Raw genomic sequence first — 19729 nt, forward strand, 5'->3', positions numbered from 1 at the left:
ATTTTCTTTTCTTAGGTATCAATGCTTTGAAAAGGAAATGTTTGTTTTGGCATAATAACCTTTTATTATTTTGTTTTTGCAAGTGTAGAGTGTATCAAATATTTAATTTATGTGGATAATTTTGGAAGCAAAAACAGATCCTTTCTTATTTTCTGTAGAATAGGTTTCCATTTTCATCAATTATAGAATATCAGGGATTCTAATGTCCTTTAAAAACAGGATTTACCTTAAACTTTACATAGGGTTTTCCTTCCACTAGTACTAGTAATTATACTTTAGAAGGATGCAGAGAAGGGGAGAGGTGAGTTTATAATTTCATATAAGGTATTAAATGAACACAAGGTACATTATGGGCTGGGGACTCACTGGTTCATTCAGTAGACTCTACACACTGAGGACCTCTGAATGGCAGATGCAGGGACGTACCCTACTAGTAAAAACTGCACTCCCAGCCTGCTCTCACAGAACATAGACCTGCCACCCTCCTGAAGCTTACACTCTAGAAATGGCACACACACACAAATATCAACATGTGTTCTCTTTGCCACTGACTTGTTTCATTTTTGTGATAGGCAAAATGGGTACCTGTTCCCATCTGAAAGATTATTTTCTAATATGAGAGAAGTTTCCCTGAAGACATTCAATTCTATTCAATGTAACAAACTTTGCCATGCCCATACTACATACAAAGCATTGAATTAGGCTCTGTGGGAAAAATACAAAGGCTATTCACAATCTCTTTGAGGAGTGAAACAAATACAGGACAAACAATGAAGATGGATATAAAAAGTGTTACTATAAAAGATAGGAAGCCGCATTTAATATGGCTAGAGGAACAGAGAAAGATGGGACATCTGAGGGACTTTGAAGGACGAATTTATGGAAGGGAATTTTACAGGGTCATGAAGAGATATGTCTGAGTAAGAAGTAGTATGCAACTGAGGATTATTATAAGCAAATTAAATGTATTTTCACAATCAGTATGAATTTCAGACATGATTTTCAAGAGATTTTTTAAAACTCTGAAGAATACATTAGCAAAACCAACCAACCTAGTTCAACATAATGCAAGTTACAGTCACTTAATGTTCCTTAGAAGAGGCTACTAAGGGTTGAAGTAAAACAGCAAATCATTTCAGCTTTGTTCAACTATAAAGTGAGAGAACTCAACTATATGACTCTTAAAACTCCTTTCTGTTCTAAAATGCTATGATTTTATATGATTCCTTGCTTAGAAATTTGACTTAGATGGATAAATAAACTCTATTTACATGAAAATGTTAAGATGTGCAATCTTGTCTCAATGAAAAATGAGAATATTGACTTAGATTCATTTAGTTTTATATTCAACTCTTGTGCATTTGCCCATATTGCAAAGAACATTCATCCGAACTAGCAAAAAAGCTTTACGTGGCAGCACACTAACCACCAAAATATTTGAAGAAATTATTTACTTCAAAAAAGTTTTAAAGAGAAAGGAAAATGAAGACAACAAAAAAATATTTTGCAGAGTAGCTCTAACAGCTGGACTGTAGTTTTCAATGACATGTAGTGTAAATGGGCATCAATGACTAAAGCTTTACTTTCTCCACTAGATGCTGCTGCAAATGTTTACCAAAGTAACTGTGGTTTTATTAAAGTGAGCAAGACAAAATAAAGGCTAATACACACTTAGATGGTACAACTTCATATATTCTATAGCGAAGATAAAATCCAAAAAATAATTACTATAAATGTTACAGAAGTAACAAAGGCACCCAAAAAAATCACATAGGACTAGATATTAACAGAAATAAATCAAATCAGAATCTTTGTTAAATAGCCTTAACATCTATAATAGATTAATTTTCCAAAGGAGTATCAGAAAAAAATATAAACTTAAACTTACTTGGTTCTAGCTTCTTCAGGTCCTCCAGTTTAAATTCTTCTTGAGACTGTGTGGACTAAATTTAAAATAAGCATATTACATCTTTTCACTACAAAGATTACACTGCACCCTGTCTTTTAAGCAGCAAGAACCAAATATTCAAAAGGAATCTATTTCTTGCTTTCAAGGTAGCAAATGAAAAGTCCCAAACTGGTTTTTGTTTATTTTTGGAACACTCAGGCCACAAATAACAGAAAAAACTGAAGTCATATATTTTATTTTACAATGTACAAAACATGAACTAAAAAAGTATGAATTTAATATACATTGTTATAAAACACTTCTGAGACAATACTGCTTTTGAAATGAATGTCTAATGTTTTATGAGAATAATGCAGAATAACTTATTTTCCTTATATAAGAGAGGAGAAAAACTCTTTACCTGTAAAGCTGCACTTCGCAATTCCAAGCATGTTGCAATTTTGCCTATGGTTTTCTGTAGAGGAATAGAAAAAGCTATAAATACCAAAATTATCATAACTGTTAGTTCAAATCATCAAGTTAATTTTTATTAATAAAAGATCTATAATTCTCTTAAATAAGTTAAACTTTATTTCTTTCTGGCATCTTTCAGACTTTAGAGAAAAGAAATAAGAGGCAAAGGGTTGGGATGAGGGAGAGAAGGTGAGTATATATTCTCCCCTGACCTAATGTGCCACAACTAATTCTAACTCAAGTTTGCTTTGATGACAGCTGTAGATATGATTTGAAGGGCTGCCTGGTATCTTCTGTTCCAAGCTTCACCTTGTCTTCTCCATAAAGCCTAAAATTCACCTTTTAAAAGGCTTAAAAATATCTGAAAGTTAGCACAATGGTATAACTAATTTAATTTTGACTTAAGTCCAACACCAACTTGTTTAATTAAATACATAGGCAACACTAAGCAAAACTGATATTGTGATAAACGGTGATAAATTTTATAGTTGGATCTGTTTTATATAACATGAGCTGTAAAATGGATATTAATGATAGGGCATAGATAGCGTTTGCCTTTAATAAGCTCATGTTGTATTAGGAGAGATAAGACAAATACAGAATCATTATAAAAGAAAGCAGACATTTGATTGTATGAGCTTTAGCAAGATATGCCATTGTATGACCTAAAGAAACAGAACAAGATCTGTATTAGGAATCAAGCCCCAATGACCAGGAGGATTTCTAAAATTAAAGAGTTTAGAAAACTGTCATGGTTCAATTGTCTCAAGTCTCAAACTGAAAGCAGAAGGAAAGTAAAGTTAGAAGTGGGCTGTCATTCTGAGGTGGACCTCCAATAACTAGCTAAAGAATCTGTGATTACTTTAGCAGTAATTACACAGAAGGGTTTTTTTGTTGTTGTTTTTTTTTTTTAAAAACTCTTTCAGATCTGCCCTTTAAGAAGACTACTGTGGCCAGGTGTGGTGGCGCATGCCTGTAATCCCAGCACTTTGGGGCTCCGAGGCAGGCAGATTACTTGAGGTCAGGGGTTCAAGACCAGTCTGGCCAACATGGTGAAACTGTCTCCACTAAAAATACAAAAAATTAGCCAGGTGTGGTTGCACATGCCTGTAATCCCAGCTACTGGGAAGGCTGAGGCAAGAGAATCACTTGAACCTGGGAGGTGGAGGTTGCAGTGAGCTGAAATCCCGCCACTGCACTCCAGCCTGGGTTACAGAGTAAGACTCCATCTCAAAAAAAAGAAGACTATTGTAATAAAAGTATACATAGGTTGAAGTAGGAAAGGGCAAAGATTAAAGGCAAAATCAATCAGGTTATTTCAATGTCCAGGTAAATAGTAATCAGAACAAAAATAGGAATAACTAGGGTGGAAATTAAAGGGAGATTCATACAAGAAACATATATCAGGGCAGGCAGCTAAATTATGTCCATTAAGGCTTTTAAGTCCTTCCAAAAGAGATTCTTCTTAAGTTTTTATTAGGAATACATCCAGATCATAAAAGTATTTATGTACAATGTCTGCAATGCCTACACAATGAATATTCTGGGAAGGAAAAAAGCATGTTTTTCTAAATGTATTGATAACTTGCAAAAGTTTAGTAAATTGGACTTGGTGGTTTTCTCTTTTATCAATTTTCTTTGGAAGGTGAATAAGGAGCAAAGATGAGTAACAAGTGCTGTCCTGGCCCCAGCACTTATGCAAGTGGGCACTACATAACTACCGCATGTACAATAAACGGCTGATACAACAACTCACAAAATAAACCACTACTGAGCAAGATATCACTCGATGCCGAAGAACAAGTGACAATACTGAACCATCTCCACAATCTCTAAAAATTATTTTTAATCCCAATACAAGAGTTTAGAAGATGTCCAATTTTATTCTGAAAACTTAAAGATTACATCTGAAAATTACATTTATATATGGCAACTACAAAAGATTTCATGATATTCATAGATTTATTCACTCTCAAACTGTTGCATAGAAACCAGCAAGTCTTTTCTACATAGAATCCAACATCCTCAAATTATTGTTATTCAAACACACCACTCAATTCTAACACAACTAGTAAATAATTCTAAACATAAAAAAACAGTAATAGTGATGGCTAACAACTACTGAGCACTTAGTAAGTGACAGGCTCTCCTAAGTGATTTACAAACATTAATTCATTTAATCCTCACTATAACTCTATGAGTTAGATACAACCATTTTAAAAGTGTGAAAACTGAAGCACAGGGAGGTTAAGTAACTTGCCCTAGGCATCAATGCCTTCTCCCATACAAGTATTAATCAGGACCAACTCTGCTTAGCCTCCGAGATCAGATGAGATTGGGCACATTCAGGGTGGTATGATGGCAGAGCAGCAATGCCTTCTATGCAATACAGCAATATATACAACAAAACAATATTTCTATATCAATACCATTTAGCTATACTTTTATGTTCTTTGAAAACTGATTTTTAAAAAGAATTTTGTCTGTATTAAGTGAGATATGTCAATTACTAAGTCTTTTAAAGCATTACTTTCTTTTCCTTTCTTTACTATAAAATCCATGTGATTTCATGCTTTTAACATTTAAGGTAAAATGCTGTAGTTTAACAACTATGAGTCCACTAATAAACTATTTTAAATTTAAACATTTCTTGAAGCAGAAGCAACAGTTTTGTGTTGTTGTTGTTATTTGTTTGTTTTTAACATACGGAGTCTCGCTCTGTTGCCCAGGCTGGAGTGCAGTGGCACCATCTTGGCTTTCTGCAACCTCTGCCTCCCAGGCTCAAGCGATTCTCCTGCCTCAGCCTCCCGAGTAGCTGGGATTACAGGCACCTACCACCGCGCCCAGCTAATTTTTGGATTTTTATTAGAGACGGGGTTTCACTGTTGACCAGGCTGGTCTTGAACTCTTGACCTTAGGTGATTTGCCCACCTCGGCCCCCCAGTACTACAGGCATGAGCCACTGCACCCGGTTGCAACAGTTTTTTATACAGAAATCTACTGAACTATGGCAAAATACCTCCATAGGCATTATTCATAACTATTTTAAGGAACCACACCCAACCTCAGTATTTAAAAAGGAGTAGAACACTATCATTTTGGCTATAGCATTAACTTCTAAAACATATAGAATGTATTGAGATCAAAATCAAGTGCTTGCTACTGTAATTGTTTCACTTAGAAACAGATGACTCAGAAAAATGATTAAGAAGCACAAGTTCACATGTGTCAGAGTATATGTATTGACAATTAAAACTTGAATTATTAGCACTCAAATTAACTGCTCATATCCAATATGGTACAAAAATGGAAAATGCTTTCATTTTCAAAATATTGGCGATTATGATTGCTAGGAAAATTGACAGCTCAAAAGATCAGTTAAAGGAAAAGATGGAATAGAAATGGACAATTAAAGAGCTAAGTTGGCTGGGCGCAGTGGCTCAAGCCTGTAATCCCAGCACTTTGGGAGGCCGAGACGGGCGGATCACGAGGTCAGGAGATCGAGACCATCCTGGCTAACATGGTGAAACCCCGTCTCTACTAAAAATACAAAAAACTAGCCGGGCGATGTGGCGGGCGCCTGTAGTCCCAGCTACTCAGGAGGCTGAGGCAGGAGAATGGCGTGAACCCGGGAGGCGGAGCTTGCAGTGAGCTGAGATCCGGCCACTGCACTCCAGCCTGGGCGGCAGAGCGAGACTCCGTCTCAACAACAACAACAACAACAACAACAACAAAAAGCTAAGTTAATTTTGCTAAAATGTCTTCAATCTGTGTAAGAAAAAATAGGTTTCAAAAATACACATAAGGTAGAATGGTCTCACTTAATCCAGACTTAATTTTTTAGATTCAAACAGCCAGTAATCTACTGTCTAGCTGGGAGCTAGAGGTGGTGAGGGTAGAACTGGGGGGGAAGAGATTAGGGTAAGGGTGGAAAGGAGAGCCTTATAAAATATAAAACAAGCATATAGTGCTGGAATTCTTATTACCACCAAATTTGACTCAAAACAGGGAAATGCTTTCTAAGCATCATGAGACAGGATATTCTATTCTGTCCAGAAACTTACTTGAGAAAATCTACTACACCAAAGTCAGGAATTCAGTGGAATGAAAGCTTTTGGCAGCTATTCGTTGGTTACTAAACACAGTTGTTATAATGACAACACTATCAGGAACTGAAACGAAAGCTAAGTGAACTAATCATAAAAGAGGACCAAATAAGTGTCATGAATTTTACACCAGAAATTGCCGAGAATATTAAGAATTAAAAAAATGAAGTTTTCATACTATTTATCACCAGTTAATAAAGTTTAGAGATCAGTAGTTCTGCTTTAGAGCAGTTAGACTTAAAATAAATATCGTGAAAATCAATCTAAGTTATTCTCTCAAAAACGAGAATGTATCCAAAAAATCAGAATTAGTCTTGCCTTTTTTTTTTTTTTTTTTGAGACGGAGTCTCACTCTGTCGCCGGGGCTGGAGTGCAGTGGCTGGATCTCAGCTCACTGCAAGCTCCACCTCCCGGGTTCACGCCATTCTCCTGCCTCAGCCTCCCGAGTAGCTGGGACTACAGGCGCCCGCCACATCGCCCGGCTAGTTTTTTGTATTTTTTAGTAGAGACGGGGTTTCACAGTGTTAGCCAGGATGGTCTCGATCTCCTGACCTCGTGATCCGCCCGTCTCGGCCTCCCAAAGTGCTGGGATTACAGGCTTGAGCCACCGCGCCCGGCCTAGTCTTGCCTTAAATAACAATCACATGCGAGTAAATATCAACACCTAAGACACAGAACAGCATTTATTCATCAATTTTTTTTTTTTTTTTTGAGACGGAGTTTCACTCTTGTTGCCTAGGCAGGAGTGCAGTGGTGTGATTTCGGCTCACTGCAACCTCTGCCTCCCGGATTCAAGCAATTCTCCTGCCTCAGTCTCCCAAGTAGCTGGCATTACAAGCATGTCTCACCACGCCCGGCTAATTTTGTATTTTTAGTAGAGACAGGGTTTCTCCATGTTGGTCAGGCTGGTCTCAAACCCTAGACCTCAGGTGATCTGCCTGCCTCGGCCTCCCAAATTGCTGGGATTACAGGCGTAAACCACCATGCCTGGCCCATCAAACATTTTTAAGAGCTCACTGTGCGCTAGACAGTAAAACAAGTTTCATTTAAAAAGCACTTTAAAAATATGGTTTTTGTTTGTTTGTTTGTTTTGAGAGGGAGTCTCGCTCTGTCGCCCAGGCTGGAGTGCAGTGGCCTGATCTCGGCTCACTGCAAGCTCCGCCTCCCAGGTTCTGGCCATTCTGTTGCCTCAGCCTCCCGAGTAGCTGCGACTACAGGCGCCCGCCACCACGTCCCGCTAATTTTTTGTATTTTCGGTAGAGACGGGGTTTCACTGTGTTAGCCAGGATGGTCTCGATCTCCTGACCTCGTGATCCACCTGACTCGGCTTCCCAAAGTGTTGCAATTATAGGTGTGAGCCACCCTGCCCGGCCAAAGTATGTTGTTTTTTTTTAATCTTCTTTCAAAGTTGTACAAACTATTGAATGGTTGGCATAATTGTAAGATTTGTCACTGCTACAAAAACACTAAAAATAGTAAAAGCATAAAAATTCCAATTCAAGAAAGAACAATTTTGCTTAGCATAATGTAAAGAACATTCTCCATGTTCCTCTTTTGAAGAAAACACAATTGAGTTTTTTCTCCTTTGGCTTGCATGCTAGGTCTGGCATTTAATTAATTTTGCAGATCCAACAGTTTATATCAAAATTTCCCATAATATGTTTCAGAACACTAAACTCAATGAAATGTTCTTTGAAGGGAGAGGGAGACTTCCAAAAGCAAATAAATTTTAAAATACTACATGCCCAAACTCTTTAAAATATTCAACATACACATGTGCATACTAAAGGTCGCAAGAAGTCATGAACTCTATCTGTTTAAATAACATCTATTAATTTTTCAGAACCAATGTTCCCCAGAATACACCTGGAAGATCTCCGTTTTCTAATTATTTATTAATGTAGAGCCTCTGATAACTTCTTATGTGACATTGAAATAAGGCCTACATGTCAGCATGACTTTTTTTGGCCCACTGTGAATGTTTTACTTGCAGTTTTAAAGAAAATTAAACTTTTGAAGTCATACAACTTGCCTTATATTCACAATGTAGTATACAGTGATTTGGGGTTCCTTATCCAAGCCCAGAGAATAGGCAGGCAGGCACAAGCTCTCTCTGTAGTCTCAACTGGCAGCCACAAATGCCTCCTAGGCAGGTATCATAAATAATAAACGCCTCTGAAATCAGGCCTCTAGTAAAGAAGGAGGTGCAGAACACTTCAAAGTAAAGGACATGAGAAGATTCAGGGATACTCTGAAGATCATTTAGAGTTCTCTAGTCCCTCATTTCATACATAAGAAAATTAAGGCCACAGCCAGAGCAAGAGCAAGACTCCCAGTCTTCTGATTCCAGGTCTCAGCTCTGTCCTCTAAGTCATGCTGCCTCCTGTGGCCAAAAATACAGTGGTCATGTGGCTGCTAAGGAAAAGCCATAAATTTAAGACTAAATAGCATTATCAAACACCAGCTTCTGCCTTAGAAAGTTAAAGAAAATTAAGAAAAAGTTAATTTTTTCTCATTAGTCTAATCATTATATGATAGGCTCATTTCTTGATTTTTTTTTTTTTTTTTTTTTTTTTGAGACAGGGTCTCACTGTGTCACCCAGGCGGGAGTACAGTAGCATGATCTCAGCTCACTGCAATCTCCGCCTCCCGAGTTCAAGTGATCCTCCCACCTTAGCCTCCCAAGTAGCTGGAACTACAGGCTTACACCACCATGCCTACCTAATTTTTGTATTTTCAGTAGAGATGGTGTTTCACCATGTTGCCCAGGCTGGTCTTGAACTCCTGGGCTCAAAGAATCCTCCCAACTCAACCTCCCAAAGTGCTAAGATTATAAACATGTGACACCATGCCCAGCGGTATTTTTTTTTTAATATATTTTTTAGTGTCTTTTAGGTCAAATCACTTAATATTTGAGGTCATGTGGCTCATACATCCTATACCTCAGTGTTGGAAACAGGATGTAAGTAACTCAAACAGGTGATTAAAGATTAAACATTTTTTAATTCCCTGAGTTTTCATTCTGTTTCCATATTCATAACACATTCTGATAGCTATTAATTTATATATGTGGCTATCTGATATTCTGTTTATCAAAATTTAGGTACCGTAACTCCCAATTCTGTGATGCCAGCTGATCATTTCCTAATCAACTCCTAGAGAAATTTCAGATTTTACAGAGGCTCCTTTCCTTAAGCTAATCAGTCATTTCCGCTGTGGTCATTATTTTCCAGGGCTAAAATCCTAAGACTCCTAATATCTACTGTGCATACTAGGAATTACTAAGAAAAAAATATATTCTTTTTTTAAAAATTTTATTTATTTTCGAGACAAGAGTCTTGCTCTGGCTGTTGCTCAGGATGGAGTGCAGTGGTCCTATCTCGGCTCATTGCAACCTCTGCCTCCTGGGTTCAAGTGATTCTCTTGCTTCAGCCTCCCTAGTAGCTGGGATTACAGGCACGCACCACTACACCTGGCTAATTTTTGTATTTTTAGTAGAGACGGGGTTTCACCATGTTGGCCAGGCTGTCCTCAAACTCCTGACCTCAAGTGATCTGCCCACCTCGCCCTCCCAAAATGCTGGGATTACAGGCGTGAGCTACTGTACCCGGCCAAAAGAAAAAAAAAATTCTTTTAAATTGTAGTAATTTTTTTTTTAAACACCAAATTAAAAAGTACATTAGATAAAGTAGATCCTAAATATTTTTAAAATGCAAATATACAAACTTGTGTAAAAAATATGGCTAACCCTAATCTTTAGGGGCTTCTTCTTCCCAAAGTCCTATAAATAAGAATCGAATGAACATAGATGAATAGACTAAAATGAATGTTGTTAGGCTTACTGTAAAAGTGTGCAAAAAATCATTACCATTCCCTCTGTACAGAAAGAATAAGTAAGAACAAATTAAGTCATCATAGTTTTCACACTTTTCTTAGGAGATGGGGGATAGACTGACAATTTTTTTTTCATTATCTACAAGATTAAACATTGACTTAACACTAGATACTCTGAACCAAGAGAAAATGGGAGTTGTTTCCTCCCATTTCTTCTCTTTTAAAGCTTCAGTCGCCCATTTTTCATAATAACTAACAGTTTAGAGACTCAACTTGACACACAAAAAATTTAATTCAAGGAGAAAAGGCACGATTGAAACATTTTGCAACCTTATGCATTTATTTTGCAGATGGATTTTTATGCCAAATTCTTGACTTGAACTAATTTTTTTCAGTGGAGAGGTGTTTTGGTTTGTCCTGGTCTTTTGTTTTTTGTGTGTATTTGTTTGTTCTGAGAGGAGGTAGATAGGAGTTACGAAAGTTCAGAATCAAATAAGTGTTGAGGTGGAATGCAACTACCCACAATCTTTCTATTTTCCCAAGGACTCTAGACACACTCCAGTCTCTAGGTTTCCCCAATCTTCACCAAAGTGTGGATTGGGTTCTCCCGCTCTTCAGCAAAAGCATGGATGGTCTCCACTAAAGTTAAGCAAAGTTAAGAAAAGCCTAAATGGCTGAGTACACAATTTTATTGCTTTAAAGTGATAAGTCATATGGTATCTCTAAATAATAATCACTTAATGTTAGGCAAAGCATAATCAGTATCATTCTTTTTACTTAAGTACAACAGTTTTTTGTTTTTGTTTTGTTGTTTTTTGTTTTGCTTAATGAACTCAAAAGACAAAACACTTTTTGTTTGGAATCTGATATATCTACAGATTATTTTATGGTACCTTTTGTTCTTCTGTGAATTCAGAATTATTGTGTTGAGCTTGGGCCTCTTTTTGGAGATGTCTTGCTAATCTGTAAGAAGAAAACATGTTCTTTAGAATGCAAGAAAAGCAAACTACTGCAACAAAGTGTAACAATTTAAAGCTTTTTAACAATGTGAAGTACAATTATATCTTGTCCTGTTTTTAAAATATAAATCTACATTGAGAATCAAACTCTTCTAAAAAAAAAAAAAAACCAAACTCTTTATACAATGATGATGAAAGTAAGATACAATACTTTTCATACCATTTCACTGAAACAAACTTCAGCTCTAGGCAGTAAAAATGAGCTGGAAAGAATCTCAAAGGGCATCTAATCCAACTTTCTTTAGTATGCGTGACTTTATTCTATAATAAGCCAATAAGTAGTTGTCCAGATTCTGCTTAAACACTTCCAGAGAGCACCAGTGATAATACTAACCAGAGATACTGTATCAGTCTATCATTAATTTGGTAGTAAAATTAGTCCTAATCCAAATTACAGCAATGACAAAGTGGTAATAATCCATCCTACTATCAATATATACTTTTGAAAACATGTTTTCATGGAAAATAAAGAAAATTCTCCACCAATCAGCAACAGATATCATTGTCTGTCCAATTATCATTACACTTTAAAATAGCAGCTAGGCCTTGCATGAGTTTTTAATGGATGGATCTATACTATTAGTCCAAGCTCAACAATGAGGACTCAAAGCTACTTCTGAGACAGCAAAAAACCCGTATAGTTTAGTTTGTAAAAGTCAATCCCCTTACAAACTAAACTATAAAGCTATGGTTTCAACTACACAAAGACCAATTTTGGGCAAAGGATTTGAATAGACAGCTCTCCAAAGAAGACATAAAATGGCCAATAAACACAGGAAAAGATGATTAACATTACTAGTCATTAGGAAAACGCAGATCAAAGTCACAATAAGATATCACTTCATACCCACTAGAATGAGTACAATTTTTTTAAAAAATGAAACTGCATCCTTATGGGGGAAAGAGAGAGAAGATAACAGGTACTGACAGGATGTGAAAAACTGGAACCCTCAGATATTGCTGGAACGTAAAATGGTACCAGCCACTGTGGAAAACAATTTGGCCATTCCTCAGAAAGTTAAATACAGAGTTACTGTATGATCCAGCAATTTCAAAATCCTAGGTATATATCCAAGAGAACTGAAAAATATGTTTACACAAAAAAACTGAACACAAATGTACAGCCAAAAAGTGAAAATAACCAAAATGTCCATCAACTGATGAATGGATAAACAAAATGTGGTATATCCATTCAATGGAAAATTATTCAGTCAAAAAGAGGAATGAAGTACTACTAACATGTGTAACACAGATGAACTTCAAAAACATTATGCTAAATGAAAAAAGCCAGATTCAAAAGATTATATGTTATATGATTCCATTTATATGAAATGTGCAGACCAGATCAATCCACAGAGACAAAAAGCAGATTAGTGGTGGCCAGGAGATGAGGGAACTGAGAGTAACTGATACCAAGTATGGCGTTTCTTTTGGGAGTGATGGGAATGTTCAGGAATTAGACAGTGGAAATGGTTGCACAACACTGTGAATACACTAAAAACCATGGAATTGTATGCTTTAAACTGGTGAGTTTCATGTGATGTGATATTTATCTCAATTTCTAAAAAATATAGGGGAAAAAACTAGCAAAAGAATTTGAAAATTAAACTCCCAAACATACTATGTACTATTCTGTGTGGGCAATAGGAACAGGAATACAAAGGGTAGCAAGTGCTAGATTTTCTACCAAGCCAATTACAGAAGAGAGTTTATGTTTCCAAATAAAATGTACTAGATGGGAGTTCTGTGCAATCATGTCTTTAAAGATAAGGCATAAAGTACCTTATTCTTCCTGGCCTCTATCCAATTTATGAAAGGTTTGCATCTTCCTTAACATAAAGCAGACTTAGCTACAAAAAAAACTTAATATCTGCAAGATAGCTCCACTGTGTTACTTAGTTGAACTGCTTCCATTCATTTATTTATTTTCTCCCAAAGCTGGAAGCCTCATATTTTCCCTAAAATGTCATTCAGACTCACTTTTTGTGTATTCTGTACAGGAAAAGGTACAAATAGAAACAACATAGCCATTGTCTTTGTTCTGTACTTGGTTTCTGTTCTAACTCTTACTGGCTTACCACCTGCATGGAGTACTCTCAAGGAATCCATACTCTGTATCCTTAACAACATCAACTATACATCCCTGAACTCAGAGAAGTTACAGTGTGTAATGAGTTTCTTTCTTTGAGTAATTCTACACATAATTTGCAGTGGTGGCCGTCAACCTAAGCAGAATCACTGTCAGAAGGGTGTAATGCTATACTCCTGTTCAAATGCTAATTGGCAATAGGGAAAGGAAGGATGCTCAATTCAAACAGAATCGTGCTATTAAAAATTATGCAAGGCTGGGCAGAGTGGCTCACACCTGTAATCCCAGCACTTTGGGAGGCCAAAGTAGGTGGATCACTTGAGGTCAGGAGTTCGAGACCAGCCTAGCCAACATGGTGAAACCCCCGTCTCTACTAAAAATATGAAAATTAGCTGGGCATGGTGGCCGGCGCCTATAATCCCAGCTACTGGGGAGGCTGAGGCAGGAGAATCGCTTGAACCCGGGAGGCAAAGGGTACAGTGAGCCTAGATCGCCCCACTGCACTCCAGCCAGGGTAACAGAGCAAGACTGCGCCTCAAAAAAAAAAAAAAAAAATCACATACTGCATGATTCAAATTACATAAAATGTCTGGAAAAGACAAATCTATAGAGACAAAACGTAGATTAGTGGTTGTCTGGGGCTAGAGTGGGAATATGGAGTGACTGCAAATGAACACTAGGTATCTTGTGAGGGTGATGGAAATTTTCTAAAATCTGTAATGACGGTTGCACATCTTGGTAAATTTCACTAAAAAATCATTAAATTGTACATGCAAAATAGATGAATTTCATGTATATAAATTATACCTCAATAAAGTTGTTTGTAAAATAACTTTTTTTTTGAGACAGGAAAAAAAAAAAACTTGCCCAGGCTGGAGTGCAGTGGCATGATCTTGGCTTACTGCAACCTCTGTCTCCGGGGCTCAAGCAATCCTCCTACCTCAGCCTCCTGAGTAGCTGGGACCACAGGTGAGTACCACCACATCAGGTTAATTTTTGTATGTTTTGTAGAGACTGGGTTTTGCCATGTTGCCAAGGCTGGTCTTGAACTCCTGAGCTCAAGTATTCTACCCATCTAGGCCCCCCAAAGTGCTGGGATTACAGGTATGAGCCACCGCACCCAGCCTTAAAAAGAACTTTTCAAGCTGACATGAAAAATTAATTTTCTATTTCCACAAATGAGTATACCATTTTAAGACAAAGTGACACCTGATTTTGTCCAGAGAGAAATCTACTGTTCTGAATATTAGATGAGCAAATAAAAGTTGACATTCTATTAGGAAAAGTGAAATAAATCTGTCAAATGTTCTTCTCTAGAGACTCATCTCACCCTACAAAGGTACCTACAAGTAAAACACGACTATTCTCAAGGGAGAGTTTTAAACATACTTTAAGCACATACATAAGTAACTCCTGGAAACCCCACAGCATTCCGTGACACAGAAATTCGTGTTTCTCAAACCATCTGTAGCAAAGGATCACTTTTCCACCAAATTTGTTCTAGACTAATACTTACGTAAAATACAATTTCAAAAATATCATGAGGATGTCAAGTTGCTATAAAGTTTCCACATGTTTACTCTCAATTTCTTTCCTTACCTTACTGCACAACAGTAACAGTTTGTAGACCATCACCAATTTGTGGACCACACTTTCAGCAGCAGAGACATAAAACACAGCAAAAATGACAAGTAGGGCTGGGCCCAGTGGCTCATGCCTATGATCCCAGTACTTTGGGAGGCCGAGGCAGGCAGATCACTTGAGATCAGGAGTTTGAGACGAGCCTGGCCAACATGGTGAAACCTCATCTCTACTAAAAATTTTTTAAAAATTAGCCAGGTATGGTGGCATGCTCCTGTAGTCCCAGCTACTGGGGAGGCGGAGGCAGGAGACTCGCTTAAACCTGGGTGGTGGAGGTTGCAGTTAGCCAAAATTGCACCACTGCACTCCAGCCCAGGTGACAGAGCGAGACTCTGTCTCAAAAAAAAAAAAGACAAGTGGCCATTATCCAGTCTTCAGACTCATCAATTCACTTAGCAGATACTTCTTTGTTTTTTAAGACAGAGTCTCGCTCGGTCACCCAGGCTGGAGTGCAGTGGCACGATCTCTGCTCACTGCAACCTCCACCTCCCGGGTTCGAGCGATGATTGTGTCTCAGTCTCCTGAGTAGCTGGGACCACAGGCACATACCAGCACGCCCGGCTAATTTTTTTTGTAATTTTAGTAGAGAGGGGGTTTCGCCATGTTGGCCAGGCTGGTCTTGAACTCCTGACCTCAAGTGATCTGCCCGCCTCAGCTTCCCAAAGTGACAGGCGTGAGCCACCACACCCGACCAGTTAGCAGATATTTACTGAGTATCCATGTGCTAGATAAATACCTCAGGATTGATCCTGTGAAATGCCTGATTCTGAGCAACAGTTTCTGTGCCACTCTACCGTAAGTTAGGGGCCACATATCCCCAAATAGCGAAATGCAGTTACTTTTAATTGAACCGTCTAATACTTTGGATGACTATTTTAGTCTTGACAGAATCCATCTAAGTCTTCCAATTGTAGTTTGGCATCGACTCCTTAATGCTCCCATAGCATACTCCTAAATTCATTCAATAGAATAACTACATAATATCTAAACAAACAATGACATGTGGAGAGCCTATTACTACTCTGGACACTAAGTATACAGTAGAGAACAAAATAGACAGCGTCCCAACACCCTGCAACATATGCCCATACTCTACCCTCAAAGAGCTTACAATCCAGTGGGGAGAGAGACAGTAAGCAAAACAAATACAGAAAATATACTTTTGACTGTGGCTGGGCACGGTAGCTCACGCCTGTAATCTCAGCACTCTGGGAGGCTGAGGCGGGTGGATCACAAGGTCAGGAGTTCAAGACCAGCCTGGCCAAGATGGTGAAACCTCGCCTCTACTAAAAATACAAAAACTAGCTGGGTGTGGTGGCATGCACCTGTAATCCCAGCTACTCAGGAGGCTGAGGCAGAACTGCTTGAACCCGGGAGGCACAGGTTGCAGTGAGCCGAGATCACGCCACTGCACTCCAGCCTAGGTGACAGAGCAAGACTCTGTCTCAGAAAAAAACAACAACAACAACAACAAAAGAAAATATATTTTTGATTGTGGTAAGTACCATGGAAAAAAAAGAAAAAATGAAGCAGGATGGGGAACAGGAGGTGTGAAACTGAGATAGAGGCAATTGGGGTGGACAAGAGACTTTGCAATTTTAAACAGGGTGTGGCCAGAGACAGCCTCACTGAGGATATTTGAACAAAGACCTGAAGGAGGTGACGAAGTGACTCAAACAGATAATGGGGGAAACAGTGTCCCAGAAAAAAAAAAATACTAGAGGCCTAAGGCAGAACTATGTTTCAGGAAATAGCAAGGAATGTGGGAGCACTTATTCTTTTCATACTTCTATAATTGCAACACCCAGTTACTCCAAAATCTTCCATTGGATTCTCAGTGCTTCGAGGGCAGAAATCAGATTTTATTCATCTTTGTATCCCCAACCCTTACTTGTTGAGTAATGAAATTGTTTAAGCTACAGTATTACTACTGTAGTAATAATACAGATACGTACTATCATACTATCTGAGATAGTATGATAATACAGATACATACTATCTCTCCCCCTACATCCCTCCCATAAAGCAGCTTCTGTATGTTGTATGGCTACAAAAATACTGCTGCCTACCCAATTAGAAATCCCAATTATCCTAGACTCTTCCTCCTTCTACACCCTCGATATCCAGTCAATAACTAAATCCTGTCAATTCTTGTTTAAATCATTATAGTGGCCCTCAATTCATGTCTTTTGCTGCAGCCTTTCCTCCCAGGTATTTCAAATAAAAAAGATAATTTGCATTCATTTCTGGATATATTAAGTAATTTTAAACTCTTGATCTCATTTTATATGTAGCCTACATGTTTACAGAATTTAAGCCAATCATTACATGTCTTCATTGAAATTTGACCCTGGCAGGTTTTATAATTTTCTACTAGAATCATGAAGTTCAGTGGTTAGTACTGAGGTCCTACAATGGATTTGCACGTGCCTATCACTCTCACCTTCATGTTCCTAGAAATTCACACTAAACAGCTTGCATTTTCAATTTTCCTTTGTAATTTCAATTGGACATGGTATTCTTCACTTTCCATTGTGAAGTCAGCCGCCCAGTGTCAACAGCTGCTAGGTCTCACATCACAAGTAAGAGATGGCTTTCTATTTCAAGCTACGCAATATTAGTTAATATACAGAATGGGTATACATAGGTGCTTACTGTCTAATTGGCTGCAGTATGGAAGGGTGTGTTCTCCCGTAATAAAGAAAATCTTATAATTTGTCTAATTCACTTACAGAATTACTCTCTCAGTGCATCTTAAGCGCTCTGTAGTAGAAATAGGATTTGGATTTTCTTCTTTAAATCCCAGATTTCAGTGGTATCAGCTTGTGACCTGAGTAATCTGTTTAATCTGAGCTTCAGTTTTCCTCATTTCGTAAAATGAGAATAATTATATTCTCACTGGGTTATTGCAAGAGCAATTGAAATCATGTGAAAATGCAAAACAAATGCTACTAGTTGTTACACATCGCAAAATGGCCCAGGGCACGGGTTTTTGTCGGAGCTTTTTGAAACTACAGGCAATTCAAAGTCAGTACCTACACATTTAAATTATCTTAATAGATAAAAACAAATAACTATTGTGGGGACAGGCTAAGAGTTTAGATCTTCCAAGTACGAAGCGTTTATTCTTTCCAGAAATCACTGTGTGTCAGGGGCGGAGAGGGGGTGGTGGGGAAGGCCGAGTTATTCTACTCATACATGGTTTAATACTCAGTGAAATCTCAAACAATAACTTGCTTTAAACAAAGAATAATTAATGGCGAGTTTGCAAACAATAGCATTTTGGCAGACAGTTCTTAAGTTCAGAAAAATGTGCAAAAACCTAAGCAAGATTTTATGTGTATATAAATCTTGTCTTTTATTTTTTAAGACATCCCTGAAGTTTTCTGCGGAAACCAGAAAGGGCAAGAAATTGGTCTTAGGTTGCTCAAGGAAACTGGTACTCACTTGTACCCTGCGGCTATACATTATATACAGGAAAAGGAGGAGGGATCCAAGGAGGGAGTGGTGCTCCAGTGCGTGGTCCATTAATTCACATTTTGCTCTCTTCTGTTCACATCCTGCGCGGACTCCACCCAAGGCAACCGAGCGAGGGGGTGGGTGGGACTCAGAGCCTACCAAATAACAGTCCCAGAAACCGAAACGAAATCGAGGTGGAATTCTGAAAACACGGCTCACCAGAAAGAGGGGTGGAGAAGGAGCGCGAGAGGAGACCCTTCTTTTGGCAGAAGAGGTATCCCTGGCCCTCGCTGCTTCCTGGGGAACCCCCTCCCCTCAATCGCAACCAGTTCCCTCCTTTCCTACACATGGAAGGAGGAAGACACACACAGAGCAAGGCCACTCATTCTTGGAACGTGGGCGGAGAACACACAAGTATTCCTCAGAGAATTTCAAAGGGAAATCGAGGAAGGGGAACCTGGGAGAGGAGGAGGAAAGGAAACTGACTGCCAAGTGGTGGACCCGTGAGACCGTGGAAAGGAACTAAGTAGATAGCCTACTAGGGCCGGCGCCCCAGGAAAGAAGGGCTACCTGTTGAATGGAACTGTCCCTGCGGAGGCGGAGGGGGAAGAAGGCGAGTCACCCCAGAGAGCGGAGCCCTTGTCGCCAGAGCAGTCTCGCTGGGGCTGGTGGCGAGGGATTTCAGCCCCAGTGCCTGCGGGGCCCCACCCTGAGAAGCCTTGGCTGGCAGATACAGTGATGAGAGACACCGACAGAAACAAGGGAGAGGCGCACGACTGGAGCCGGTCTGGCCCGCTCCCGCGGTTAGTCACTCACATCTGATACTCGTCTATCGCCTCCACCAGCTGGCCCCAAGAGTCGAAGTCGGCGCCTCTCCTAAAACTGGCGCCCCAGCGCTGCAGCAGACTCCGGGTCACCTCCGACATGGCCGGTCCCCACCCCGACCCCTCCCGCCCCTACCCCAGCAAGGCCGGGTTCTAGGGCGCCATCCTCCCCGGGCCTGGCCCCGACATTAACAGGGCCAGGAGGAACCGCTACGGCCACCACCGCCACCCGCCGAGGAGCCGCCCAAGCCCATTTGCCGCCACAGCCAAACTTTGCGGCTCCAAAGCGACCGCCCCGCCGAGACCCCGCCCCCGAGGCCCCGCCCCGCGTTAGGTTGAGGCCGCCCCACTCCGCCGAGGGCCGCCATCGCTATTGCGGCATCCTCCCTCGGCTC

At 39.3% G+C, this 19729-nt stretch overlaps 1 protein-coding gene across 1 annotated transcript in view; it reads right to left on the minus strand.

The window, feature by feature from the left end:
* The window catches only part of AIDA (axin interactor, dorsalization associated), a 42887-nt gene extending 23271 nt beyond the window's left edge, over window positions 1–19616 (minus strand). The window contains exons 1-4 of the mRNA XM_033197641.1: window positions 19327–19616; window positions 11196–11265; window positions 2310–2363; window positions 1889–1943 (exon numbers count right to left, since the gene is read on the minus strand). Of these exons, the coding sequence (XP_033053532.1) occupies window positions 1889–1943; window positions 2310–2363; window positions 11196–11265; window positions 19327–19436 (289 nt within the window). The 5' untranslated portion in view covers window positions 19437–19616. The remainder of the gene's footprint in view (window positions 1–1888; window positions 1944–2309; window positions 2364–11195; window positions 11266–19326) is intronic.
* Between the last annotated feature and the right edge of the window lie 113 nt (window positions 19617–19729).

Source organism: Trachypithecus francoisi, unplaced genomic scaffold (assembly GCF_009764315.1).
Source record: "Trachypithecus francoisi isolate TF-2019V2 unplaced genomic scaffold, Tfra_2.0 Lachesis_group5, whole genome shotgun sequence".
Lineage (NCBI taxonomy): Eukaryota > Metazoa > Chordata > Mammalia > Primates > Cercopithecidae > Trachypithecus > Trachypithecus francoisi.